The 27,738-nt window shown below is 57.9% G+C and overlaps 1 protein-coding gene across 3 annotated transcripts in view; it reads right to left on the bottom strand.

Annotated features, from left to right (window-relative positions):
* Positions 1–27,738, bottom strand: part of ABCA2 (ATP binding cassette subfamily A member 2) — a 135,858-nt gene that overhangs the window by 39,223 nt on the left and 68,897 nt on the right. For all 3 annotated transcript variants that reach the window (XM_074974066.1, XM_074974067.1, XM_074974068.1), the window contains exons 7-24: positions 27,257–27,442; positions 26,652–26,870; positions 23,818–24,140; positions 21,793–21,952; positions 20,245–20,373; positions 19,416–19,583; positions 18,670–18,766; positions 17,380–17,553; positions 17,162–17,264; positions 16,647–16,761; positions 9,968–10,158; positions 8,173–8,323; positions 7,020–7,224; positions 6,520–6,684; positions 5,038–5,218; positions 4,162–4,374; positions 3,370–3,566; positions 1,345–1,527 (exon numbers count right to left, since the gene is read on the bottom strand). In XM_074974066.1, coding sequence (XP_074830167.1) covers positions 1,345–1,527; positions 3,370–3,566; positions 4,162–4,374; positions 5,038–5,218; positions 6,520–6,684; positions 7,020–7,224; positions 8,173–8,323; positions 9,968–10,158; positions 16,647–16,761; positions 17,162–17,264; positions 17,380–17,553; positions 18,670–18,766; positions 19,416–19,583; positions 20,245–20,373; positions 21,793–21,952; positions 23,818–24,140; positions 26,652–26,870; positions 27,257–27,442 — 3,160 coding nt within the window. The remainder of the gene's footprint in view (positions 1–1,344; positions 1,528–3,369; positions 3,567–4,161; positions 4,375–5,037; positions 5,219–6,519; positions 6,685–7,019; positions 7,225–8,172; positions 8,324–9,967; positions 10,159–16,646; positions 16,762–17,161; positions 17,265–17,379; positions 17,554–18,669; positions 18,767–19,415; positions 19,584–20,244; positions 20,374–21,792; positions 21,953–23,817; positions 24,141–26,651; positions 26,871–27,256; positions 27,443–27,738) is intronic.

The following is a 27,738-nucleotide window of genomic DNA, read 5'->3' as shown; positions in this document are numbered from 1 at the left end:
GAGCCACAGACTGGATGCTGACAGGCAGGAAGAACTAGGGCCTTCCTCCTCCTGGCTGCAAAGCAAAGACAGGCCAGGTCGGGAGGCATTCTGGGGGCAGAGAAGGCGGGGGCACTCCACTGATCTCAACGCACCATGCACACATTAAATTGCTTTGCTCAGTAGTTGTCAGTTTCTCCTGCCCTGAGATGGAAACCCTGGCTGTTTTGAGAAATGGCCTAGGACCATCAATCAGTGTCATTGTAGCATCTCCAAGCACCTCGCAAACTCCCACTCCAATGGGATTGTAATAGCATCAGAAAAGCAATAGCCCTCAGAGATTCGCCTCACAGGGCCCCATGCTTCCTGTGCATGGGAATGAGGGGGACTACTTTTCCTTTCCCCAGCGGTGGAAGCAGAAGATTATGGGACACTGGAGGTACGAGCCCTCTGCTTACACAGAGAACAAAGGGAAAATCCCTAAAGCCTACACTGGAAAACAGATCCACCAGCAATGGGCCTCCCGGAACCAGTGCTGAAAAAATCACAGCTCGTCAGGAATTCTTCAGCAAAATGGTTTTTCATTTGAAAATGCTGATTCATCAAAACCAAAACTTTTCAAGGACCTTTTGTCAGGTGCAGGCTGGAATTTATGGCCCAAAGCAGACTTGAACCTAAGTCTCTGACCCGCCAGGTGAGCACCCTAACCACTGGGCTACAGAACCACTCACACGCTAATTCTCTAGGCCAACAAATATTGAATTCATTATACAAAGCAGAACAGCTCCAATAGGCGAGGGCATGAGAGCGAGTGCAAGTGACTAACTCTATAGCTGGATGGGTGACAGGGGATCAATCGCTGGATGATTCCCTGTTCTGTTCATTCTCCCTCAAGCACCTGGCATTGGGCACTGTCGGAAGACTGGATCCTGGGGTATATGGACCTTTGGTCTGACCCAGCATGGCCATTCTTATGTTCTGGGCACTCCCATGGGACGTGGGAGCCCCAAGTCCCAGTGCTTGCTCTGAATCAGGCACATCCCAGGCAAGCGTCCTAGGCACAGGGCTACTGGCTGTACTGGAGTGTCTCACTCCTAGGTGTTTTCAAAAAGAAGTTGAAAGTTCCTGATTTCATTCCAACCCGGAGCAAACACAAATTGCAAAGCCTGACCATTTTTCACAAAACAGGAAGGTGGTTTTCTGGCCAGCCCTCCTGAGAGCGACTAGTGCAGCTGGGACAAAAACAGCTCAACCCTGCTTGCTGTAACGGGTCGGATCCTGTCTGCATTAGCAGCTAAGCTGTTTCCCAACTTGGACTGGGGGAGCAGACTCCCTAGCGCGGGTGCCGCGTGCCCGCTGACTGACCTGTGCCATTCCTGGAGTCTGACTGCTTCTTCACCACCGTCAGCTTGTAGCCATCCCCGTAGGTGCTCTTGAGGAAGAGCGGGGAGCCACAGCACTTGAGCTTGCCATGGGAGATGATGGCGATGCGGTCCCCGAGCAGGTCGGCCTCATCCATGTGATGTGTGGAGAGCAGGATGGTCCTTCCTGCCAGGCCAGGGACAAGCGCAGGGGAAGAGCATCAGAGAGGGGTGAGTGGGGAATGCACTGCAGGTCAGCCCCCAGGGACACCCAACGAGCACACGCAGCACCTGCTGCCAGGCGACAATGTACCCTCTACCAAGCAGTCGTGACTTTAAGGAACCTGCCACCCAGACCATAGCATAATCTGCCTCACGGAGCCATTGGATCCACGGGACTCAGAGTGCTTTGCGAAGGGGGGTGGGGCAGTCTTACTATCCCTGTTGTACAGCTGGGGAAACTGAGGCACGGAGCGAGAAGGAAGGGATTTGCCTCGGGTCACCCTGGGAGAGCATGCAGAGGCAGGAATAGAACCCAGGAGTCCTGACCCCACGTCCTATTCTATAAGCACTCATTGCTGGGCCTATCTCAGCTGGTACAAACAAGAATTTTTATTTGGTGGGTTTCAGAGTAACAGCCGTGTTAGTTTGTATTCGCAAAAAGAAAAGGAGCACTTGTGGTTAGTCTCTAAGGTGCCACAAGTACTCCTTTTCTTTTATTTGGTGGTCAGTCATAGCCAGAGTCCATTCCCTAAAATCCAGCCCCGGCTTTCCTTCTCCCTCCCGGCACATGGTCAGGTTGAGGCAATGCTCCTGTTACTCACTAGAGTTACTCCTGGGGGAATTCTGCACTACTATGTGCAAGCATAATTAATGAGCGCTGCATAGTTTTAATTTTTTGCGCAGAAAAAAAGCTTCTGTTGAAATGTTGCTGCAGTTCTGCCTTTTTCTCACCAGAGGGCACTGTGGTGATAGAACAAAGAGCGAGGGAAGAGAGGGGTGAGTGGGGAATGCACTGCAGGTCAGCCCCCAGGGACACCCAAGAGCCTGCCTTCTTTGCAGCGGGCCAGGTCAGGAGAGAGGGGCTATGTGGAGACAGACAGCATGGGGTGCTGGGAGGGTCAGACAGGGGCTCATAAGGGCTAGTGGGTGAGGACAGACTGGGGCAGGGGTGAATGGGAGTGAAGGCACAGGGCCACATAATGATGGGGGAGGGGGTGCAGAGCTACATAGGGACAGGGGAGTGGCTGGGTGGGGGCACAGAGACACTTGGGGACAGGGGGAGGGGATGCAGGGACACGGGGAGTGGGTGTCTGAGTGGGGATGGAGGGACATGTGGACAGGGGGTGCAGGAACATATGGGGACGGGGGGCAGATGTGCCTGACTGAATAGGAAAGCCTAGGGGTCAGCCAGGGTCTGCATGGGGGAAGCTTCCTAACAATCCCTCCCTGCCCCCCCCAAAACCGTTCCATACCTTTCCCCACCCACACCCAACAACCCTCCAAGTTCACACCCAGGCTCCTTCCCAGCAATTTACTTCCCTCTCCCTCAGCTCCTCCATTACCCCTGACTCCCCCCCAGCCTTTGCACTGCTTCTAAGTGGTGCAGGAAATACGGTCCTGTGTTGTAGTTTAAATGAATTATTACTCACAGTTCTGTATAAATATGCCTAGTAAGGAATTTATTTGTCAAAAAACATTTCCTGAATCTTTTTTGTTGTCTATGTTGTTACAGACATGCTTGCTGACAAGTATTTTGAAATAAATGACCAAAAATAATTGAAACTTGTGTAATTATATTGTGTTATTTTGACAAATAAAATATGCAGAATTTTGCAGAATTTTTTGTTGCAGAATTTTTTATTTTTTAGCTCAGAATTCCCCCAGGAGTAACTCTTACAGTGCAGCCTTTGTTAACCAAGATTCATCACCCAGGGCAGTGGCAGGGGAATCGTGGTGTGGAGTCTCACGCTGCATTGAATGGACTCTGACAGGGATCAGAGCCACCGCCATGCTTTGGGTTGCTCACCGGGTTTGTATTTGAGGATCAGATCCCAAATAGCCCTACGTGCATATGGGTCAACACCAGCAGTGGGCTCATCCAAGATAACAGCCCGCGATCCACCCACGAAGGCGATGGCCACCGACAGCTTCCTCTTCATCCCTCCTGACAGAGTCTGCACCAGGGAGTGCCGCCTGTTGGACAGTTCCAGGTCTTCGATCATCCTGGGGACAGATCCGACACAGATGTTACAGCCCAGTTACACACAGGCTTGTGAGCAGGGCTGGGGAGATGCATGCGCACTGCTGAAGGAGATCTCAGAGTTAACAGCCCACAGAGATGAATGGGGCAGCTCACACCTCCCAGAGATACTGTTTCAGGCTCTTTGCAGACTCAGATACACTGGGTACGCTCAGCTGGAAGGTTTTCTCTGCAACCACAAGGGTTAAAAAATACAAGCTTTTAAAACGAAACTTAGCTTTCATCACCCAAGGCCAAGAGTTTCAACAGTGGCTGTGGATTTTGGGTGCCCAACCTGAGACTCCTTAAAGGGGCCTGGCTTTCAGAAAGTGCTAAGCACCCACCCTCTGAAAAATCAAGCCCTTTAAGGTGTCTCAAGTGGGGCCCTCACAATCACTAGCTACTTCTGAAAATCTTTGCCCAATTCTACACTAAGGGGTGCACTCTGGGGCCAGTCCCACAGAGCACTGGGGCTCTGGTCAAAGTCCACTAGATCTGCTTGGGCAAAATGGTTCACATCAAGACAGTGATGGCTGTTTATTGCCAAGGGAGGAGTCACTGGCCAAGGCTGGTCCCTACTTGTCCATCTCCTTGCGGATCTCCTCCTCCGCCATGCTCTTAAGCTGCGAGTAGAACCAGAGGTGCTCCTCCACCGTCAGTTTATCAAAGAGCACATTGTGTTGGGGACACATGCCCAGGTTCTTCCGGATCTCGTCCATCTCTGTACGGATGTCATGGCCATAGATGGTAGCAGAGCCCGAGGTTGGGGGGAAGAGGCCAGTCAGGATGGACCTGGGAAAGAAACAGGGCAGCGTCAGCTCTTCCCCCTGCCTGGAAATGCGGAGATTGCCTAGCACAGCTTCACGGCATGCTGCTCCGGGAAGGTCCCTTGGGCAGCTCTGCCCTGCGGAACAGCACTGCCCAAGCTGCCTGAGGCCAACGGATGCCAGAGGAGGGCCCAGCCCATCCAGTGTGTGCACCAGCTTGTTATAGCTCCACCTTGAGGGGCCTTCACAACCCCACCCCTCTCCACCCCCCAGATTGGCGCCTCTCCCCACACTCTCTTCCCACGTGAGCCTCCCACCCCGCACTAAGCGCATGCCCTCCTTCAAACCCACCCCGGTAAGGCCTTGGCACCTCCTCCCACCCGGATCAGGCCATGGACCCTGGGCACTGCCAAGTGCTGAGTGCCTGCTGAATGAACCCCAACATTGCTGACAACTGGCAGCATTACAGAACTGGTGGGCAGTGTGTGGCACAAAGACATGGGTGAGGACAGAGCCTGGGAGCCCAGGCTAACCCTGCGGTGACAGCGATCATGCAGCCCTGTCTGTGTCAGAGGTGGTGAGAAGCTGCCCAGGCATGTGAGAGCTGCCCACCCTCATCCCATGGCTGCCGCTGCACTAATTTCTCCATGTCACCGCTCGCGGCAGGGCTCCCCAGCCCATCACTCACATGGTGGTGGTCTTGCCCGCCCCGTTGTGCCCCAGGAAGGACACCACTTGGTTCTCATAGAGGTTCAGGCTCAGCTTGTTCAGTGCCAGCTTCTTGTCAGTCTTGTAGACCTTGGTGAGCTTGTCCACGCACACGACGAGCGGCAAGTGGTTCGGCTCCTCCTCTATGCCACGCGTCTCCTCTGCAACGAGAGCAGGGAGGTGGTGGGCAGGGGCCTGGGGTGTCTCCCAGCCCCGCCGGGCAGGCTCCGTCAGCATGTGCGGGGAGCCAGGGGATCATATGCCACCCAGCACTGACTCGGGGAGTCACCCTAGGGAGACGGGCAGTGGGGCAAAGTGCCACTAAGCCGCAGGGGTGCTGCCACACGGGATATGCTGTGATGCTTTAATTACATGGGACAGCGTTGCTAAAGCCAAGCCATACACCAGTGCCCATGCTGCCCCACCCGGCTCCCTGCCACGTCAGCTCAGGGACAAAAGGGGCTGGAGGCTTCAGCTGGACCGAGCAGCCACAGCAGGGACCTGCAGGCTCCAGCCAGAACCAGTGCGATCAGGGCCCAACAGCGCTCTACACCCCTTACCCTGACTGGCTGTGGGCTCCAGCCTCCTCCTCCAGCTTGTCCCTGCCTCTTCTCCTTTATCCCACCCCCTCCTTCCCCCACTCGCGAATCCCCTCCCAAAACGATAACAAACAAATGGGGAAAGAGAGCCCTGGGGGCAGGGTCCCACCATGGGCCAGCCTTGCCCCAGCCCTTGCCTAGCTAGCCCTGCCCTGCCCCAGCCCTTGCCTAGCTAGCCCGGGAGCTCTTCAGGGCAGGGGCTGTCCCCTGTTCTGGGTTTGTGCAGCGCCCAGCACGATGGGGCCCCCTAGGCCCTGCCCTAATAGAATAAGCCCCAGCTGACACACATCAGCGTTGCTCGGGTGAACCCACTGCACCATGCTGATTGCCACCAGCGGAGGATCTGGCCCTCGCTTTGTGTCTTGCCAAAAATCTGCCCTTCCCCCTCTCTCCCACTTCCACACTTGCTCTGCCATAATTCCACTTCCTCCTCTGGCACCTTCTACCAGAGTCTCTCAAAGAGCTGGGTACAGGGATGAATTTGGCCCCATACCACATCTGCGAGGCCAGCCCGTATTATGACCCTCGCTTGGGGGAAACGACAGCACAAGGTCCATCTCCTCTGCGAATCGAGGGGCTTTTCTAAGCGGGTTAGCAGCATGAGCTCAGTGCCAGGCTGTAACTCATGGCTCAGCCGAGCGGAAAGCCCAGGGGCTGGGGAGTCACTGCTGGGCTAACCCGAGTTCACAACACACCGGTTTGGGCAGGCCTGACCCCCACCCCCGCCCAAGAGAGGTGGCACGACTGGCCCGGTGCCACAGTGACGGAGCCAGGAACAGAAGCCAGGCCCCCTGGATCCCAGCCCTTTCCCCACTGGCCCCTCTCGCCCGCCTCTGCACTGCCCAGCCTGCAGGCACGCTTACCCAGCCGCCTGTTCTCCATGGCGCAGGCCTGATCCTCCTCCATGATGCTGAGCCGGGTGGTTCTAGACCAGGGCCAGGTCCACTCCCAGGTTTCGACCCGCCCGTTCCCGAGCCAGTAGGACTTCTGGAAGGGGAAGTACCAGGGCCGGGGGAGCCCGTACATGCCTGCGAAGGAAAGGAGATCAGCCGTGGTACTGGGGTTCGTGCAGGAGGCCCACAGCGTGCACTGGTGCGGCCGAAAGGTGTGGGCCTCCCCGCAGAAAGTGGGGGCCTGCGGGGACAACACACAGAGCCCCGGGAAAGATCACTGGGTGGCTGGGTACACCCCCCCAGCTCCCAGGAGGGTTCATGAACATGGCCAGATGCTGACTTGCCCCCACCCCCTGCATTCACAGCCATGCATGGGGAGGCTGTTGACAGGCCCTCCTTCCATCCCAGTCAGGTTGGTGCCACCCTGCACCTGTCCCCCTTGGGCTGCAGGAGGAGCCCCTGGCCCGTACCTGGGTGCACGGCCTCAATGTACCACGTCAGCACACCGTAGACCACGGCATCCACGATCAGCATCATCATGGAGAGCAGCAGGTTGAAGTCGTCGCCTTCCACGGGTGACTGGCTGAACGTGTGCCACTGGATGCCCACGCCGGCCACCTCGTACAGCGCAAAGTATTTGGAGCCCAGCCCGAAGGCCGTGGTCGACATGAGAGACTGAGCGGGGGAGAGGGAGGTTAGTGTGAGAGCTGCTCCCCTAAAGTTCTGGGCAGCAATCCCCTAGCCAGGTGCTGAAGGGGCGGGGGAGGGGAGGGGGCCATCAGGGCTACGGACGGGCAGAGGGGGGACGAAAGTCATTGGAGGTGAGGGTGGGAATCCACGGAGGGTCTGGTTGCAGCAAAGGGAGAAAGGCCATTGGGGTGTGGCTGGTGGGGTAAGGGAGCACCGCTGCCTCCTGCAGGCGCCCTGATGCAGTGGCTCTAAAATCAGGATTCACACTGCGGCATGAGCTCCTCACAAGAGGCCAGCTCCTGCCCTGCCCAGCACAGTGGCAGGGAGCAGACATGCAGCCCAGCTCCATCACAGGGTGCAGCTGGGCAGTGCCAGGCTCCCCCACCCTGCAAAGCGCTGGAGAGGACGCAGTGTGCAGCACGTGTTAGCTGGCACACTCCTCTGCAGGGATCCCACTCTCCTGGAGGGGACAAGGCTCCCTATCCCCACCCTGCAGGGCAGCGGAGCCCCCAGCCCAAGCTTTGGGAGTCCTTAAGACCCCTCTCCTTCGAGCCCCTGGCCCAGCCGGGCTCTGGCTAAGCAGAAGGGTGTTAGGCTGGAAATGTGCCACCACGAGCATGTCGGTTTCTCCAGCTCTGCCCTGCTGAAGGCCACTTGGTCCCTGGGGCTGCAGCAAGCAGTTCTCTGGCCATAGGCGGCCTGACTCCTCCAGTGACTGGGGCTGGAGGCATGGCCGGGGGTGCGGTGTCTCCCTCCTGTCCGCATGCTGGACAAGAAGCAGGGAGCATGCCCCGCCCATCCTAGCAGCGGGGAGGGCGATGGGACACGGGGAGCCGGCTGGTGATGGAGGGAGCAGAGCTGGGGAGCCCCGTTCCTAGGGAGGCCAGGCTCAGGGCCTGCAGGGAGCCACACCGGGCCATGCCCTGTACTCACGGCAATGCACTTCTCGAAGGCCGTGATCTTGTCGTGGGCCACTTCCTCCCGGATGGCGACGTACATGTAGGGGACGTAGCTCAGGAAGTAGATGATGCCCCCGCAGGCTGAGGCCAGCTTGGCCTTGGAATAGAGCACGGACACCAGGAAACTGTAGGGCAGACAGTGTGACATCCTCTGCCGCAAAGGGAAAGGGGTCATGCCAGCCCCAGCCCCAGAGAGTGGGGGGCAGACCACCAGCCCCAGAGAGAGAGGGTGTTAGGCCTCCCCCAGCCCCACCTCTCCCCCCAGAGAAAAAGGCTCAGATGCCCCCCCCCCACTTCATCATCCACCTCCGAGAAAAAGAGGCATGGCCACCTCCCACACCTCTCAAACTCCATCAGAGGATGGGACCCCCGCCGCTGGAGTTCCGGGGGGTAGACCTGGCTATTTCCTTGGCAGCCTGGGGACAGAAACCCTCTGTTTGCTACCCAAGAGGCCCAGCATGGAGTGGCCCAGCAGGTTTCCTTCAGCCTGCCCTGCTGGTGGGCCTTACCCCGCTGGGGGGGCTCCCAGGGAATTTGGTAGCCACCCATCTTTCAGTCCTTGGCCCCTCTGCTGAGCCTGCCAATGAGCCACCCCGCTGCCAGCAGGAGCAGGGGCTCCGAGGAGGGGTGGGACTGGCCCACCAGCTGTCGGACAGCAGGACTGGGCCGGTGGCTCGGTGCTGAGAACTCAGTACCAACCCTGCTTCCTCGGGCCCCATGGTCGGCTCCCTTCCTGAAACCTCCAGGAGGCAAACACCCCTCAGAACAGAGCAGAGAGAGTACGGCAGAACCAGCTCTGACCAGACCACGCGCCCCCTGGCAAGGAGAGCCATGGCAGGGGTGGGTGCAGAGATTCCCCACTGCCCTTTAAAGCCACAGCGGCTGCACCACAACGACTTTGTGGTTCCTCCTAACTGAACGTGGAAGAGGACGACACCTGCTGCCAACTGACGGGAGAATCTGCTTCCCTGCGATCCTCAGCACCGTAAATAACTCCCACCGGCCCACAAGCCAGCCGATCCCTGCAGATACCCGCATCCTGCGACAGCCCAACGGTGCAGGCTCCTCACCACCAGTCAGCCTGCCGCCCCCTTTACACCAACCACTGGGCAATGCTAGAATCAGTCGGCGACTCAGAGGTTTGAGCTTGTGGCATTGCCCACAAGCTCGATTCTCCTCTAATTACACTGCTGTAAATCAGGAGCTCCATGGAAGCCCTGGGAGTTACACCAGCATCAGAGGACTATCTGGCCTTTAGCTGCGAGACTATCCCAGACCGTACCGGGATCCCATCTGCTCAGAACCACCGTTAATCCAGCTGTTGGTGGCGCAGAAAGAGGCACTGCCCAGGGCTCAGGCTGGGGTTGTAGCTCAATGACCCATTGTTGCCTTCCCGGAATGAGGGGCCCAGCGCGAGCAGCACGGGGGTGACCCTGGTTACATCCATGGCTCCCCTTCTCTGGGAGTTCTCTGGAACATGGTCCCTCGCTAGTTGCCCCAGCATTATGGCTTTGCTATAAACTGTGAAATCACACATTGGATCAAAATGGAATCCAGACCCCAGAGTAACAAATTAACCACATTACCCCAGCCCACCCGGAGTCTCCCCAGGCTCAGAGACAGCGGCCATGCCCCAGGTAGCACATGCCTAGAGGCCTCGTTGCTCTGGTCCCTTGCCCCTCTGGCTGCTTGACTCGTCCCAGCTTCTGGGCTCCCTGCCATCACTGCTGTGTTACATCCCCTGCCCCGCCCCAGCCGCCAGCGCTCACCAGAACATGATGGTGGCCACGGCGTAGATGGCGAGGAAGAGCCAGATGATGAAGACGTCGCTGTGCATCAGGACCTTGCCATACTTCAGGATGGCAGTGAGTGCGGTGACGGAGATGGAGAGCTGGACAAAGCCGGTGATGAACCAGGCCACCCAGTGGACTGCGTTATTCAGGCCCATCATCTTCATCACCTGCAAGAGACGGTGCCACGTGCCATCAGAGCCCATGGCCGCACTGGGGCTGGTTCCATGGGAAAAGTCCCCACCTTGCCAGCTTATTCCTCCCTCTCCCTATGCACCCAGGAATCCTTAAGGAGAAAGCGCCTAGCTCGAGAGTACGTCCCGCGGCCCTGGCTGGTCTGTGCAGCTGGTCGCTCTCAGCTTCAAGCACTAGAGTCTGATCCTGCTTCTTTTTAAAACCCAGGCCGGTAGAAGGGGAAAGAAGCAGCGCGGGAGAGAGAAACACGCAGCGCCTGTCTGTGACCCCAACACTCAGAGGCTGGCAGGCGCTGGGCACAGCAAGGGGCCCAGTGGGCCATTCTGGGACTGTGGCACTAGAGATTTGGTTGCGGTGACTCTTATTTTCCACTGGCTGGTCTCTGGAGGTCAAAGGGATTGTTGGTTTATTACTGTGGTTGGACTTTTAGCTGCTAAAGTATTGCCAGGTTGGATCTGGCTTGGCTGGTGAAGCCGGATTCTTCTGAGTGAGGGCAGGCAAATGGAGCAGTAGGGAAGCAGGAGAAGAAACAGGAAACCGAGAGGTCCACTAGCCCAGGGTCCATCTCCAACTCTGGCCATCTGCTTCAGAGGGAGGTGCAAGAGACCCTGCAGGGAGCAGTGATGAGACCCACTGCTCTGCAGCCCCACGGCTTGCAGCCGGAGCTCTCTCCCGCTCCATGTAAGGGTCCAGACCTTTTCTGGACTTGCCTTGGCCCCACGATAAGGTGAGTGGGGGAGGAACTGATCCACGGCGGGGGCTGGGAGGCAGCGGGACTCTTTGGTCCCCATCGCTGGGGCTGCTCAGCCCTCGGCTGCAGCAGGGCCTCCCGAAGCGCAGCTGGGAGGTGCCAAGAGAGCAGGAGTGGCGGTAAAAGTCCCCTGGCTGGAGAGAGTGAGCGAGGCAGAGCACAGGGCCCGGGGAGGCAGGCTGAGCCGCACAATGCTTGTTTGATGGCCTGAACTCAAACCGACCTCCCCTGGGGAGGGTGAGCTAACTGCCTCGAGCCCCCCCCGGGGAACACGAGTGTGGGGCGGAGGGGGGGAACGCCACAGCTAGCAGGGAGAGGGCAGACAGTCGTCATGGAGACAATGAGGAGACTGAAAGGTGGATTCTCCAGGGTAGGCAGCAGCCCTTCAGGAACTGCAATCCAGGCGTCCATTTCTGCCGGGGAAGGAGCAGGATCCGTACGGCTCACGCTTTGCAGGCTTGTTGGTTTCTCCGACACAGGTTCCCTCTGATCCCACCCTCCAGCTCTCGGCAACCCTGCTGATCACCACGCTGCTTCTCGTGAAATTGAGATGAGGGGTGGCTGTGCTAGACAAGGCCCAGATATCGTGTGGGGGAAGCCCAACGCTTCCACTCAGGCCCTCCTGGCGATGTGAGACACAGCTCATGGGAAAACGCTGGAGGAACAAAGCAGGCCCCTCAGACAGAGGGCACAGCTGGAGCACTCCCCAGTTCGGTTTGTTCTCACTGTCCGAAACATGCGTAGGAAAGATGGACAGTATGGCAAGAGACAGCCCTGGCTTAACCAGGAGATCTTCAATGATCTGAAACTCAAAAAAGAGTCTTACAAAAAGTGGAAAGTAGGTCAAATTGCAAAGGATGGATATAAACAAATAACACAGGTATGTAGGGACAAAATTAGAAAGGCCAAGGCACAAAAAGAGATTACCCCTTTATGTCTCTAGCTAGTTTAGAAAGAAAACATTCTACAAGAACATTAGAAACAAGAGGAAAACCAAGGACAGGGTAGGCCTGTTACTAAACAAGGGAGGAAAAACAATAACAGAAGTTTCAGTTTTCACCAAAAAGGTTAATAGCAATTGGACGTCTAACATACTGAATGCCAGTGAAAATGAGGTAGGATCAGAGGCTAAAATAGGGAAAGATTAAAAATCACTAGGACAAGTTAGATGTCTTCAAGTCACCAGGGCCTGATGAAATCCATCCTAGATTAGAATACTCAAGGAGCTGGCTGAGGAGATATCTGAGCCATTAGTGATTATCTTCAAAAAGTCATGGAAGATGGGAGAGATTCCAGAGGACTGGGAAAGGACAAATATAGTGCCCATCTATAAAAAGGGAAATAAGGACAACCCGGGGAATTACAGACCAGTCAGCTTAACTTCTGTACCCGGAAAGATAATGGAGCAAATAATTAAGCAAGCAAACACCTGGAAGATAATAATTTTGATAAGTAACAGTCAGCATGGATTTGTCAAGAACAAATCATGTGAAACCAACCTGATGGCTTTCAGGGTAACAAGCCTCGTGGATATGGGGAAGATGTGGTATATCTTGACGTTAGCTTTTTGATACCTTCTCATAAACAAACTAGGGAAACATAGCCAAGATGGAGCTACTATAAAGTGGGTGCATAACTGGTTGGAAAATTGTTCCCAGAGAGTAGTTATCAGTGGTTCACAGTCAAGCTGGAAGGGCATATCGAGTGGGGTCCCGCAGTGATCAGTTCTGGGTCCAGTTCTGTTCAATGTCTTCATCAATGATTTAGATAATGGCATAAAGAGTACATTTAAAAAGTCTGTGGACGATACCAAGCTGGAAGGGGTTGCAAGTGCTTTGGAGGATAGGACTAAAATTCAAAATGATGTGGACAAACTGGAGAAATGGTCTGAAGTCAATAGGATGAAATTTCATAAAGACAAGTGCAAAGTACTTTACTTCGGAAGGAATAATCAGTTGCACACATACAAAATGGGAAATGACTGCCTAGGAAGGAGTACTGCGGAAAGGGATCTTGGGTTCATAGTGACCACAAGCTAAATATGAGTCAACAATGTAACGCTGTTGCAAAAAAGCAAACATAATTCTGGGATGTATTAGCAGGAGTGTTGTAAGCAAAACACAAGAAGTAATTCTTCTGCTCTACTATGCTCTCATTAGGCCTCAACTGGAGTCTTGTGTCCAGTTCTGGGCGCCGCATTTCAGAAAAGATGTGAACAAATTGGAAAAAGTCCAGGGAAGGGCAACAAAAACGATTAAAGGTCTAGAAAACATGACCTGTATGGGAAGACTGAAAAAAATGGGTCTGTCTAGTCTGGAGAAGAGAAGACTGAGAGGGGACATGATAACAGTTTTCAAGTACATAAAAGGTTGTTACAAGGAGGAGTGAGAAAAATTGTTCTTCTTAACCTCTGAGGACAGGACAAGAAGCAATGGGCTTAAATTGCAGCAAGGGCAGTTTAGATTGGACATTAGGAAAAACTTCCTAACTGTCAGGGTGGTTAAGCACTGAAATAAATTGCCGAAAGAGGATGTGGAGATTTTTAAGAGCAAGTTGGACAAACACCTGTCAGGGATGGTCTAGATAATACTTAGTCCTGCCATGAGTACAGGGGACTGGACTAGATGACCTCTCGAGGTCCCTTCCAGTCCTATGATTCTTTGATGCTATGGCCCCTGTGATGAAGTGGGAATTGTTTGTAGTACTTGTATGAAGCTTGTGTGTGCCTCAGTTTCCCCATGTGCTGCATTGTTACCTAAGGGGTGAGAAAGGGCTGTTTGCTCTCATAGCGGGCAAAGAGACATAGATATGGGTGTCACCTGGCTGTCTGGATCTGGGTTCCCTTATCAATGGAGCCTCTGAAAAGACAATGGCAAATTTAATTGCCTGGACATTGATACCTAGCAACCAAGGCCCCAGAGAGATATAGACTTCCCCGCCTCTCAGCAGGGGCTGAGCAGCATCTCCCCAGCTCAGGAACAAGGGACTGGGTAGGTGGGAGGGGATAAGTGTTGGCTGCTAGAAACAGTCGGGGCTCTCACCTGGAGTTTGACAAAGGAAATCAGATGGAGAGACAGAGCTTGAGCAATGGAGCTCACTACAGCTTGGCTGGGCTCTGGGCTGACCAGAAGGGACTATTCTTAACCTTCATCTCTGTGCTACCCTCAGGACGTCCCACGCTGCGTTCCAGTTAACGAATAACCCGACTGTTCTGACAACGCTGTGTGAGGGTCACTGCAAATGCTGGGCAAGGTGCATCAATCCCCAAAGAGTGGATAAGTCTCCATTGGGGCCTGTCTCAGTTGGACTCCCTGAACGGGGCTCATGGTGGGAAGCAGGGGTGCTGCAGGCCAGGAGGTCCGGTCTAAGAAGGCGGTGAAGCCACGAGGCTTACCCTGGAGGAAAAGCGAGACCCCTAGGGGGACTGGCACACTGAGGAGGTTCCTCCTAGAGACCCTTCCAAAGCTGGGGCCATTGCACCGATCCTGTGGATCAGGGACACCCCCAAAGAGGAACAAAGGATGATGCCAGGGCAAGGGAAGCACTGATGGCTCAGAGAACGCATAGAACTCTCTGCTCCTTCAGCAGCCAAGGAACTGGAGGGGGTTGGGTCCTGTCCCGTGTTAACTCAGATCCTGCAGGAGGGCAGAGAAGACCACAGCTTTTATGGGAGAGAAAAGCCACCCACTCTCCTTGCTCAGCCTGCTTAAGCCCAGCTGTCCCTGTAAGAGAGAGAGCGCTGTCCCTTGGGGCCCAGACAAGACAGGGCTTGTGGGTAATGGCTCAAAAGGGCTGGGGTTGCAGGACACTGACAGACCCTGTGGTTCTCTCTGGCTCCCAAACTACCCAGCCTGTGCTGCCTCTGTGCAGGGTCTCCCAAGCTTCCTGCCAAGGTGGCCGGACACAGATTCCCTCAGCCTGGGCCCTGGCAGCAGGCCAGCCTGGCAGGCAGAGGGGCAGGATTCATGCTGGATGAGAGAGCCCATGCACTCAGCAAGACTGGTCTGGCCCAGTGATGGCCCCGAGTGCAGGCCTGAGCAGCACTCCCCCAAAGCGATGTGGGGAGAGGCTCTGGGGTCCATTCCCGTCAGGCAGCTCTGAAGTGGCCCATCTGCATGGGTCCATGAGCCGGGTGCTGGCACTGCAGGTAAAAGCAGGCTAAACCAAACTGAAGGGATGGGCTGGGTAGCTGATGGGGTGCCAGCTTTGCTGCTCAGGGAAGGATAATGCACAGCCCTGGCAGAGCCCTGTGGGATGCCAAAAATCTCAATGCCAGGGAAGCAGTGTGTCTGGCTAGCAAGGGCACCGCTAATTTCCTTGTGGGAATCCCAATCAGGAGACCTTGGGAACATGCACAAGCAGATCAGTGAGCAGGGCTGCAAGAGGCTCGGCTTGGGAGCCTTTATGGTTCATTCTGCTGCATCTGCATTGCTCACCAGAGCATCCAACAGGGACGGGAAAAGCCCTCTACAGAAGCCTGCTACTCCTGAACTTGGCAAAGGCAGGCTGGTCTCACATTGCCCAGGATTGATAGCCTGCTGTGCCTGGCACTGCGCCCTAGCGCCTTCAGCCTGCTCTCGTTTGCCACCGGAACCCTCTCTGCTCCTGCAGCCAGGCTCTGCGCGGGGAGCCAGTGCCAGCCAAGGAGCAAAGCGCTGCTGTTCGCCTGGAGCAGTAACCAGGTGATGGGGAGAACAGGGAGGGGGCATGGAAACAGGATCCTCAGTGTCCGAGGTAGAAGAGACCCCGTCGGCTCCTCTGTTCCTGTCACCAAGCAGGGATGTTCCCCACAGGACAAGCCAGCAGTGCGATCCCACTGCTCCCTGAGAGCCAGGCTGGCTCCGAGTGTAGGGGTCACGCTGGAACATTGCTGCTTTAGGATGTTTGCGCAGGCACCTAGAGCTGGAAATATCCCTGTGGTGCCATCCAGCTCTGGAGACCCAGAGAACGACACCTTGGTCCTAAGGCCCATGCTGTGTTACTGCTGCAGAGGGTCCTTGGCAGTTAATGACATGGGCCTGCAGCGAGCCGGGGAACTACAGAGCACGCCTCGGCCTCAGAGTGATTAGTAGGGGACAAACCCATCCCTGGGAGTCTCACCCGTGGAACCGTGCCTCTTGTGCTCTGGTTTGGAGAACGGAAGCAACCATGGGTCTGTCTTTCCTCTCGCTCTCATTTTACACCAATTTCAATGGAGTTACCCCAATTTACACCGGGGAGAGAATCAGGCCCCAGGGCTTTCCCTGTAACGTTTCACTCAGGGGTCCACAAACGTCCCCATGGGTGGAAAATGTCCTACCAGGCACCTACCCATTGCTCACAATGGCACAGACATCACCCCATCAGGGTCCTGTAACATCTCTGTGCCGGGCCAGCACTTGCTGACGTGGGAAAGGTTACACCACAAAGGCACTTCCTGGTCCCTTAGCTTCTTGCATTGCAATTGCAACACAGCTGCTGGAAGCAAAGAGGTGGAGCCAGCCTCACTCCTCCACAGAGCACAGCTAGACAACCAGGGCCCAGCGGGTGATCCCACCTATGCCACGACGGGCATGGGCAGTGCTCCTCTCCTGCTTTCCTCCACGCAACTGGATTGGGCTGTCAACCATCTCCCTTCCTCCCCGCCGCTTCCTGCCACCCCAGCAGGCCCCGAGAGGGACACTAAATCCCAGCACCCCATTGCTCTGTCTGCAGGTGCTTAGGGGTCTCCACCTCTTTCAGCCGATGCTCCTTCTCCGCCACAATGTGTTGGATCATCATCGCCACCGAATAGACCCAGGAGATCACCATGCACAAGGGCATCATATGCTCGATGACGAACAGGAAACTGGGAAAGAGAGCAGCAAAGCACCATGAGAGCGCCCTGCTGGCCAGCCTCCCCAGGTGGGTCTGGGGCGACAGGGAGCCCTGCACCAACCCTCGCTGGTGGGAGGGGAAGGAAGTGGAATAGGGGCCCATCAATTCTGCTCCAGTCTCCCTCAGCCCCAAGCACCATGCCGAAACGTCACGGCCAAGTTCTCGCCACACTGCCTGGGCTGGGGCCTCGTCTCCATTTCAGTTTGGCACCCAGGCAATTCCTGCTGGAGGCCACTTGGGCCTAGCAAGGTATTTGCCCAGGGGAGAGGCAGGGACTGGGATTGGTGTGTCAGGTCTCTGCAGCCCCCCGTGACATGGCATGACACTCCCGCTGTCGTTCTCCCCCCTCACCCGCTCCTGGCGTAACTCACTCGTCCCTGGTGTAACACGGGTACGGGAACATCTGCACGTAGTTGCCAGGCTCCACCACATCGTGGCCCACGAAGGTGTTGATTATGGCTCGCTCCATCATGTCTGAGGGGAGACAGAAGAGCCCAGGTCAGCGAGGGGCAGGGACGGTGCCACTCACCAAGAGGGTGCCATGGGCGCTGCTGTGAGGCTGCTGGCAGGAGGAACTCAGGCCACTCACCCTGGATCCACACGAACCCGTAAAGGAAGTAGAAGCGCCCGCCTGTGTTGGGGCCCGGGCGCCAGTATGCCCGCCTGATCTCGTTGGTCTTCTCGGTGAAACTGGAATTCTGCCGGATCTTGTACATCACGTGGGGGGGCAGGGAGCCATCCTTGTTGGTCTGGAAGATCACACCTGAGGGGAGAGCATGCTCAGAGCGCTGAAGATGGGGCCTTCCTCTCCCTGCCAGCTCTGCGGCTAGCGTACCCCGGGGCAGGGAGGGCACACTCACTCCTCCGGGACCCAAGCGGGCAGCCCACGCACCCAGGGCATTACCCAAAGAGATCAATGGGGTCCTATTGACCTCAGTGAGCTTCAGACCAGGCCCCACGCAAGGGGGCAGCGAGAATCCAGAACAGGAGAAGAGGAGCATCTCACAGGCCTTTGAATTAAGACCCGCAGCCACCTTAAGAGAGCTTCCCTCATTTTATAGTTGAGGAAACTGAGGCACGGAGCAGTTCAGTGACTAGCCCAAAGTCACCCAGCAAGTCAGTGGTAGGGCCAAGACCAGTCTCCTGCTCTCTCCCATAGTGCCTTCTGTTCCTGCTATGGACAATACACATGGGGATTATTGGGGGGGATTCCTTGTATCTGAAATGAGTGACCTGCCCAAAGGGCAGCCCGCCGGCTAGCATTTGTACAGGCCACCGGCCAGCGTGCACTCCCTGCTCACGGCACACACATGATCCCCCTAGGTTGCCAGCCTGCACATGCTGCAAGCGCAAACACAGCAGGGATCGACAGACAGACCTAGGGGAGGGATCGGCTGATCCTGCCAGCCTCCCCAGAGACTGCTACCTCCCGGTAATTGCTGCCTGAGTCCCATGGGGGATGGGTGCTCCCAGCAGTGCTGGGTCTGGCTGAGACACGGAGCAACGTGAGCCCCAAACCCCACTCCCATGAGGGGCTCTAACAAAAGGGGGAGCTGCAGTGAAGCAGGTTCTCAGAAGCCAGGGCCTAGTATTAGCTGAGGCCATGGAGTGGCTGAGCGAATGGGCCTCGCTGCACTCAGGCGCCCCGGTAAGCCCCCAAATCCAAACCCACGGATCTGGAAGTGCTGGGCTCAAAGCCCACAGCAGCTGGCTGGGCCCAGAGCAGACAGACAAAGCCGGGGGGCTGGTTTCCAAGCTTGCAAGTCAGCAGAATGGTGAATGGACATGCCCTGAGATGACAAGGGAGAGGAACCAAGTGTGTCCCAGTGACTGGAGAGAGGAGAGGGAAGGAAAGCACGAGGCCGGGGCTGGGACATACTGGCAAACACCGTGACGTTGTCCTGGTACGCCTGGTTCAGCGTGTAGTTCACAATGCTCTCCTCGTCAGGGAAGCCCTTGAAGATGTCCACGCTGACCTGGCAGGAGGGAAAGGCCCCGTGAGACCCCACTGCCCAGGAACAGCTCCCCGCGCTCCTTGCTGCCCTGCAGGGGTCGTTCCTGGGCACACTCCCGTGGCCGCTTGTCCCAAACTCCCTCTCAGTCAGCTGCATCCAAACACTGCCCCGGGATGGGGTGTAAACAGGGAGCAATGATGAGACAGCCTGAGCCCGAGCAGAGTGCATTGCCAGCCCTGGGGCCAGTGCACAGCCATGGCCACCTCTCTGCGCACCCAGGTGTTACTCCATCAGGACGGGGCTCCCCGTAGCTGCGGCTGGCCACCAAGGGGAGTCCTGCAAGCAGCCCTGCCAAAGGTGCTTGGATCTACCCTGCATTCACCCCCATTTCCAGCCTGCGCCCCAACTCTTCGGCAGAGTGCTCTGGGAGGCCCACACACAGCGGCCTCAGGTGAAAGATCCTGGCACAGCAAACTAGAGCAAGGAAGGGCTGAGTCAGACCTGCTAGGATTTGAACCTGTGGTTCCAGGGGATCCTAGGGGGTACAGACCACCCAGCTAGTACAAGGCCCCCTAGACGAGCCCCGGTACAGAGGCAGCAGGGCCTCCCAGCATTCCTGGGCAGCCTGGCAGGACCCAGGCTTGGCGCCAAGAGGCTGCGTGGCCCGCACCTTGGCCATGAACTGGTTCCAGCCACAGGCGGCGTTGTCGATGGTGTCCAGCTGCTGCAGCAGAGCGCTGGCGTTGGGCAGCGAGAAGTTGCTGTCGATGAAGCTGCGGAGGAGGTTGTTGTCCGAGGCGTTCAGGATCTCGGGGTGCTTGTGGAGGTCACTGGTGAACTGGGGAGAAGGACAGGCCCGGGGAGAGAGACAGACCGAGGAAAGAAAGGATGAAATGGTGCAGAGGAGCTGAGGGTCTTCCATACCTCACCCCATCTCCTCTTGTTGCTACTTGCACAACACACATGGGGGGCCCCACTCCCCCTGCCGTGCACCATCATTTGCAGCCGTGCAAACACCTTCCTATCCGCCCCCCTTGCTCTCATCAGCAGGGGCGCTTTACACAGCCCTGCACGGCCATCAGGAACGAAGCAGGGCTGTGGGCAACCTGGCCCTGAATTGCTGTGCCGATGCAATACAGAGAGAGAGTGCCCAGCATAGGGCATGTGCCCTGGCATCTGGTGCACTGGTCACGGGGCAGCTGGAGGCAGCCAGCCAGCCTCAGTAAGCCAGGAGCAGGGAAGGGGCCCAGAAGACATCTCTCCTTTCCCTGTTCTGTAATGTTACTATAACTAGGCATCTGAATGGTCAAACTGCGTCACTCAGCAGCGACACCCCGGTCTGAGAATGTCTGCTCCCGCCCCCGAGACTGGATACAAAGTCCGGGAGCTGACAGGCTGAGGGGAGACAGCCCCCCCCGCCAACAGTCCCGCACCCGGATGAGAGCCGTCTATCGGCTTCGCTCCAAACCCATTCCTCCCTTTCCCCGGCCCGCAAGCACCTCCTGAAGCCAGCGGATCCGTCGCTGCAGTTTGCCCTCCTCCAGGAAGCCCCGTATCTCGGAGGAGATGTTCAGCCAGACCTGGGCGTAGCGAGTCACGTTCCCGACAAAGGCAAAGGTCTCATTGGCCTGTGGGGAGAGAGGGGAGTGGTGATGGCAGGGGACATGGAGGCAATGGGAGACGATTGGCCCGCTGCATGCCTGGGACTGGGACCAGTATGCTGCCCAGGTCATTAAGGCTCCCACAAGAGCAGGGTTAAGGACCCATACGCAGCAGGGAGAGCTGGACAAGTCAAACCAGTGCAGACACACACGGTATTACTCCAGAGTAGCTACCGCACTTGAAATTCACCCCCACTCTTAATCCAAATTCACTTTCAAGTGGAGACACGCCTTTAAACTGGCCTGACCCTCAGCCGGATCGGTTTAGCATCATTCACTCATTTGTGGACAATGGGAGGCAGCCAGCTGGCTGTGCTCCCGGCTTGTCCCGCTGGGCAGCATATCCCCGTCCCCTTGTGCTCCCCGGCTTTGCCGTCAGTGAGTTGTCTAGTCTGTTCTTACGCTGCCAGCTCCTGGGGGCGGGGACTGGCTCGTTCTGTGTCTGTAGAATGCGGTCCTGGCCTGTAGGCATTGTCAGAACACAGACAATACTAAGCCAGTCTAAGCAAGGGTTAAACCCACTTCAATGCATCTATGGTAGGGGCCCTCACCAGTTTAACTAGGTCACTTTGAAACCAATGTAATTAAATCAGCACAACTCTTGTAACCCAGACAAGGCCTGCCCGGTCGCCGTTAGTGAATGGCACTGATGCAGCTGGCCTCCAGATGGGACCCTGGGACCTAATTCCTCTCTGCCTGGGCATTTACCTGTGCGCAAAGCAGGTACGCAATGCTGCTAAACCAGCATTCTTCTCGCTGGCCTCTGCCATTCGCTGCCTGGGTGTAACAAGCCTCATGCAGGGAACTGGCCCTGGGCTGGCATCATGCACTTTCCTGTCGTGTGCCTGGCGCTGGGACCGGCGATGTCAGAGGAAACCACAAAGGAAATGAACACCCGGCTTCCGAGGTGTCACCTACAGGCCAAAGAGGGCCAGCAGCCTGCGGCACTGGGCTGGAAACCACCCTGGCTGGCTGCCACACAGCCCAGACCAGCTGCGGATGTTACACCGAGCCCACAGTCACACTGAGCTCGGCCTCCAGCAGCAACTCAGCTGGAGGAAGGGAAAATACCTTCCCCCCCCTTCTGCATGCTGCCTTCAGTCACTGAGCCTTAATTACCGATTCCAAGGCAGAGCTCAATGGGCCCCCAGGGCTCCATGGCACAGCTCAAGGGCTGGAGCGATCCATTAAACCCAGCTCCTTAAGCGCTGCTGCCTGCCACAAGCTGCTCTCCAGAGAGCTGCTCAGAGCCACCCCGGCTAGCCATGGACTTTGAGACCTTAGGGGCTTCCAGGGGACCCCTCAACAGAAGCAGGGCTTAGAGTCTGATGGCCAGCAGGCCAGGCCGCCCTGTGCAGGCCCATCTGGGCCGGCCAGCGCCCTCACCTTCAGGATGACCTTGTCCACCTCCGTCCCGACGGGCGAGTAAAGGATCTTGGGATTGCTGGTCATGAGGTGCACCAGCAGCCCCAGGTTACGCTGCTCCTTGCTGGTGAAGCCCAAGGAGCTCATGTTGCCCTGCTTCAGGGCCTCAGGCTCGATGGTGCTGGAAAGGGAACCACACGGGGTCAGTCCTGGGGCCAGAGGGGCCGTCCCTGAGGCCCAACGGGGGAGCCGTGCAAGGCGCTGCCAATGCACCTTGGGGACCAGAACTTCAACCCCGCAGCAAAGGGTCACGGAGCCCGCACCCTCAGCGAATACCTGGCACGAGGAGCCTTCCTCCACCCTCAGTGTCATGGAGGGCTCTGATAGCCAGCCAGGTTGCAGAAGGAGGAGGCGTTTCAGTCACCCCAGCGCCCCCACCCGCCAAGGCAGAGGCCCCCCTCTGTGTGGCAACTGGATCTGCAGCTCGAGGTCCCTCTGAAGAGTAGGTGCCAGTGCTGTACAGGGCGCTCACGAAACCCACTGCCCCATGTGTACATCGTGGGGGGGAACTCGGCAAGGACGCTGCCAAGCATTCCAGTCCTGGCACATGCCTGGGGGTCCCACCAGCGGGTATTCAGGCCTAGGCCAACAAGGCCTAGGCCTAGGGCAGCAAATTTGCAGGGGTGGCAAATCTGTAAGAGCAGCCAGAGGCACCAAATTCCCCCGGCACCGGTGGGTGCTCGTGCCTCCCCACCCCTGGCGCCGCCCCAGCTCCACCCCTTCCCCGCCCCCATTCCAACCCCTTCCCCAAAGTCCCCGCCCCAACTCCACCCCCTCCCTGCCCCTATTGGTCCCCTTCCCCAAATCCCCGCCCCGGCCCCACCTCCTACCCTGAGCGTGCCGCATTCCCCCCTTTCCCCCCCCAAGCCGCGCGAAGCTGTTTCATGCACAAGCGCTGGCAGGGAGCGGGGAGAAGCAGGACCCGGCGGCACACTCAGGGGAGGAGGCGGAGTCGGAGCGGAGGTGAGCTGGGGCAGGGGGCTGCCGCGGGGGGCGGGGGCAATTATTTCAGGGCCTGGGACGGCAAAATCATTAATCCGCTGCTGGGTCCCACAGTAGCACAAGGCAAGGCCTGGTACCAAGCCCTGTCTGGAGCGCTCCCCTACCCCACCAATGATACTCCACGGTCATCTCCTGCGCCCCTCAGGGCAGCTACACCAACCTGCTCTGCCCCTGGGCAAACTGGTCCTGCCCCTCCCCGCCAGGCTCTCGGGGGCACTCCCTTTGCTGACACCTGCACGTTCCATGCTGTGCAGGGGCCAGTGCACGAGGGGCCCAAGCACGGTTTCACACCGACTCACACGCTGGTGAGTCAGGGAGACGCTATGGGATTGGTGCAGTGCGAGCTGTGCCGTGGCAGCATGGAAACCCTCCCACAGCCAAGGACACGTGGGCAGGATCTGCAGACCCACTCGGGCAACAGCCGGCATCACGCACACGGACTCGTGTGGGGGATGGGAGTGCTGCAGGGAAGGGCTGGATGGAGAGCTCTGGGGATGGATGCCCTTTCTCTACCCCTGGCATGGGCAGCAGCCGGCCTGGCTTTCCCCACGCAGCCTTGCTCACCGACTGTGCTCCATGGTGGGAGGGCGCCCTGCCAGGGAGAGGGGGTGCAAGCTCTGAGGCCCGGGCTGACCTGGCCTCTCCGGCTGGCCAGCTCCCAAAGCAGCCCTGCTACCATGGCCTAGGCTACCTCCCTGTGTCCGGGCCCAAGCCAACCGCAGGCACAGGGGGTGACCATCTGGGCCTAGTGCACTGACCCCTGCTCCCTCTTCCCAAAGGAGGAGCTTCCCACCCGTCCCTGCCCTGATAATGGAGCTTGGTCTTAACCTGCAGCTTCCCCGTGATCCCACTCATGCCACCTCCACCCCTGGGCTGTCTCTGCCAAGGGACCTTGCTCCTACCCTGTGTCCTCAGTTACTGCAGCCCCGGGCTCCCTTGCTCCCCTCATCCCAGGGACAGGGGCACCCGCCTGGCAGCTCCTACCGGTTGTTCCCGCACAGGATGGGCTGCAGTCCTGCCCAGAGCTGCACGAAGGCTGAGCACTGGCCCTGGGGGTTCTCTCCCACGGGCTCCCTGTCGCCCTCCTCCGTGGTGGAGTTGGCGCCGGCGGTGAAGTTGCCACCCCAGCTGGTGCTGTTGGTGGCGGGTGGGGGTGCTTTGCTGACACAGGCGCCTTGGGGCAGCAGTTTGGCCAGAGCCGAGAGGATGTCCACGTCCTTCAGAACCTTCTCCATCTCCACCAGGTCCTCCAGGAGGGCGTGAAGCCGGTGCTGGGCCGCTGTGCTGTTCACCTCATCCAGCTTGAGCTGCAAAGCCAAGGGCGGGAGAGGTTCAGCAGCAGCGCAGGGTGCCCATGGGTCGTGCTCTCCCAGCAGTTACCAGGGCCAAGGAGTCCAGTCAGGAGAGAGCCAAGGAAATGCCCTCCTGGCTTGAAATACACGGGGTCCATCACAGATACAGGTTGTGCTTCCCAGAGCCTGGGCTGCTGTCCCCACAGCCCTGGACCCCCATCCATCCAGCCTCCCATGCTGTCACTGGCTTCCTACATTCAACTCCATCAGCACTCTGCCTGGCCTCACACCTCCTCCTCCCACAGCCTCCACCTACTGCCCCTCATCCGCTCCCTCCAGCACCCCCCAGAGTGGGCTACTTGTCACACGGAGGGGTCCCATTTATCTGCAATCGTCTGCAAGCCAGTGGCCCATTCCCTTTGCCTTGAGACGCCCCATTCCCCTTGCGCTGTGCGTCAGGGGAGCTCTATGGAAACACATCACAGTGGCCTTGTGCATTCGCAACGGGCATAAGCAGCTGTAGGAAAACACCAGGAAGCCTCAGGCTCATGCCCAAGGTGACCGACACCTGCCAAGCCTCCATGGCCCGACTTCACCTGGCAAGGTGCCTCACTCCGGGTGGCAGGCTCACGTGTACTGGCCAGGCCATTTGCTGCATCCCCTAAAGCCAACGGGGGCCCGCTGCTGACAGGCAGAGACAGTAGCCAGTGTAATTAACACAGCAGGCACTGTGCAATGACCCTGTTCAGCAAGAGGATGTGGGTCTGTGGAGCAGCTGGGCTCCCTGCACCCAGGCACCCTGAGTAGGACTCTGCCGTTTTTCTAGGAAAGGCTCGGTAAGCACCCGGTGGGATTCTATTCGCCTCTCTGGCACATTCACCGTGCCCAGGCCCTGCTGCAAGGGCATGTCAGCACCGGTTCCCTTGCTCCAGCAGCTCTCCCAAGTGAGCCGGAATTGGAAGAAGCCACACATAACAGAGGTGAATAAATTGAATAATGTTAAAGTGCCCCAGCCATCCCCTCCCTAGGGACCCCATGGCACCTGGGAATGGAGACCCTTGGGTGCGATTCCTGCCCTCACTGATGCCAGAAAGCAAGTCAGCACTGAGCATGCCACATGGGGAGAGCTGCACCCCACAGCTGCACTGGTGGCCAGGGCCTGGAACAGGTGCCTGGAATACTCATGGAGCGCATGCCCACAAGTGGGGTTGTTCCCAGGGATATCGAGTGATGGTGCTTGTGGGACGGAGCTCTGCAAAGTCCTCGCCATGCCCAAGAGTGGAAGTGACAATGCTCTCCAGTCACTATCTCCTCCCAGGACCCTGCAGCCCCCCGGGAGCGAGGGAATGGCTTGGAGAGATGGACCAGGGCTCTGGGACAGCTGAAAGAGAAGGAGAGTGGATTCCCTTGCAAATAAAGGAGGCTGGTTTATGGGACAGGGACAACATCCCCTAGGCATGGCTCCATTCCCTGAACCGGTTGAGACCCGCTAGCCAGGAGGGCAGTGGCTCCACTGTGTTCAGGAGAGATCCGAGACACCCCAGCAAACCAACCCCGACCGACCGAACAGCTCTGCGTCTGCACATGGTGAGCACTGGGGCAGGCAGAGGCCAAGCAGCTGGGGCAAAGGATGAATGGGCCCTTTGCAAACTCCGCCCTAGAGGCGGGGCTTTCTGAAATGACCAATCAGCTGAGGAAGCAGGTGGTACAAGTGAAGCGGTAAATCATGATTTGAGGACTTAAACCTCTCGCCTATGTCTGAGCTATTGATCGCAGGAGTGGGTGGGTGAGATTCTGTGGCCTGCATTGTGCAGGTCAGACTAGATGATCATAATGGTCCCTTCTGACCTTAATATCTATGAATCTATGAAATATCAGACTAGGGAGGGCAAAGCCAGGCAGGAGGGAGGTGGGCCAGGAACAGCAAGAGCTACCTTGGCTTGGGGGGGCAGAGGAGGGGAGCTGGGGGGAGGGAGGGCTGAGGTGTAGAGCACAGGGCCCCTAAGCCTCTGACTTTGCAATAGGAGTCTCAGCAGTGTTTGCTGACAGCTCAATGATCCCTCCTTATCCAGGGGGCTGGGGCTGGAGCGCCATCCACAGGGGCCCCTGGCCTGCAGAATGCTCTGCCCCCGAGGTCTGAACCCACCCATATATGCTGGCTTAGCAGGCACACTCAAAGCCCACCCGGCTGAGCGGGCGCGGGCGGAGGGTGGATCCGGGAACTGGTGACTGAGTGCCAGCTGGCAAGAGGGAGATCAGCTGGAACAAGCACTACCTGTGACCTGGCCAGGACAGCTGCTGCCTGGGGGCTGCAAGTTCAAGGAGCTGATGACTTGAGCCCAGTAGATCACGTTCCTGGATGGAGGGCTCTGAATCCTTATGCCTTCTTCTGGCAAGGTGGGAGCAGATTAGCAGAGAGGGCAAGGCACGTACCCAGCTTCCCCCGCCAGCACGGGCAGGCCCAGGTGTCAAAGCAGGGCAGCCGCAGACACTCTCCCCCCTCCACCAGGCAGAGGTGCCACTTACCCTGCTGACGACTTTGTGCACGTCCAGCTGCTCCTTGAGCTCCATGCCCAGCTGTGTGAAGTGCTCCCGGCGGATGCTGGTGCTCCCGTTGCAGACGGTGGCCCGGTAGGCCTGCAGCCAGGGCTGTCGGCTCTCAGGGACACTCAGGATCTGCTTCAGTTCCTCCTGATCCTGGTCACAGGTCAGGTGCTCCAGCACCGATGGCGTGAAGAGGATGCTCTGCGGGAGAGAGGACATGCTGTCACTCGCTGCCTGGGATGGCTTGGGCTGGGACAGCCAGACTCTTCCAAAAAGCAGGGGGGGTCCTTGTATTCTGAGCAGCCCCTCGCTTTCCCCTCCTGCCCAGGCAGCAGGGCACAGTGCCAGGCAGGGATCTGTTCCCAGCTCTGCTCGGACTCTGGGCATGTCCTTCACATGGGAAGGATGGAGACTCCAGCCAGAGAGCCCCATGGGCCAGCAGGGAGCAGTGGGGAATCCCAGCCAGAGACTCCCTGGGGGCAGGAGTCCCAGCCGGAGGGGGTGAGTCCCCTCCAGCATGGGGTCTAGGGAATACATACAGCCATCACACCGGAGTCTGCCCCCAAAAACCGCTCGCAGCCCCTCACCTCCATCTCCTTCACAAAGGCCTGGGGGCTGTAGGAAGCAGAGGCCTCGGAGGGGGTGCCGGCCAGACCCAGGGCCTGGGACAGGAGGTGCAGCAGGGCCTGCCTGTGGGTGGATCTCTTGGGGTCGCGCAGGGCCCTGTGGATCAGCCCGTCTTCCAAGTTTCTCCACCCGCCCAGGAGGCTCTCCTGGAACCGACAGGGGGAGAGGAGGTGAGGGGACTGGGGCAGGAGGTGAGATCCCTGGCAGGGTGTGGAATGAAGAAGGCCCCGTGGGGCACTGACAAGAGGCCCACATGTCCCCCAAACTTCTAGCTGGCCAGAGAAGAACAGCAGCATCTTCGCTCCCTTAGCCTCGAGGCCTGGCCAGCAGCAGGTGTGGGACAAAGGGACAGCAGGTGTGGGACAAAGGGACCTCAGGAGAGACAGGGGAAGGGGGACCACTGGGGCAGGTACAACGAGAGCTTGGAGAAGGATGGAAAGGG

This window comes from Natator depressus, chromosome 16 (genome assembly GCF_965152275.1).
Source record: "Natator depressus isolate rNatDep1 chromosome 16, rNatDep2.hap1, whole genome shotgun sequence".
In the NCBI taxonomy this organism is placed as follows: domain Eukaryota; kingdom Metazoa; phylum Chordata; order Testudines; family Cheloniidae; genus Natator; species Natator depressus.
The sequence above is the reverse complement of the archived record's forward strand: the minus strand, read 5'-3'. Positions and strand labels throughout refer to the sequence as shown.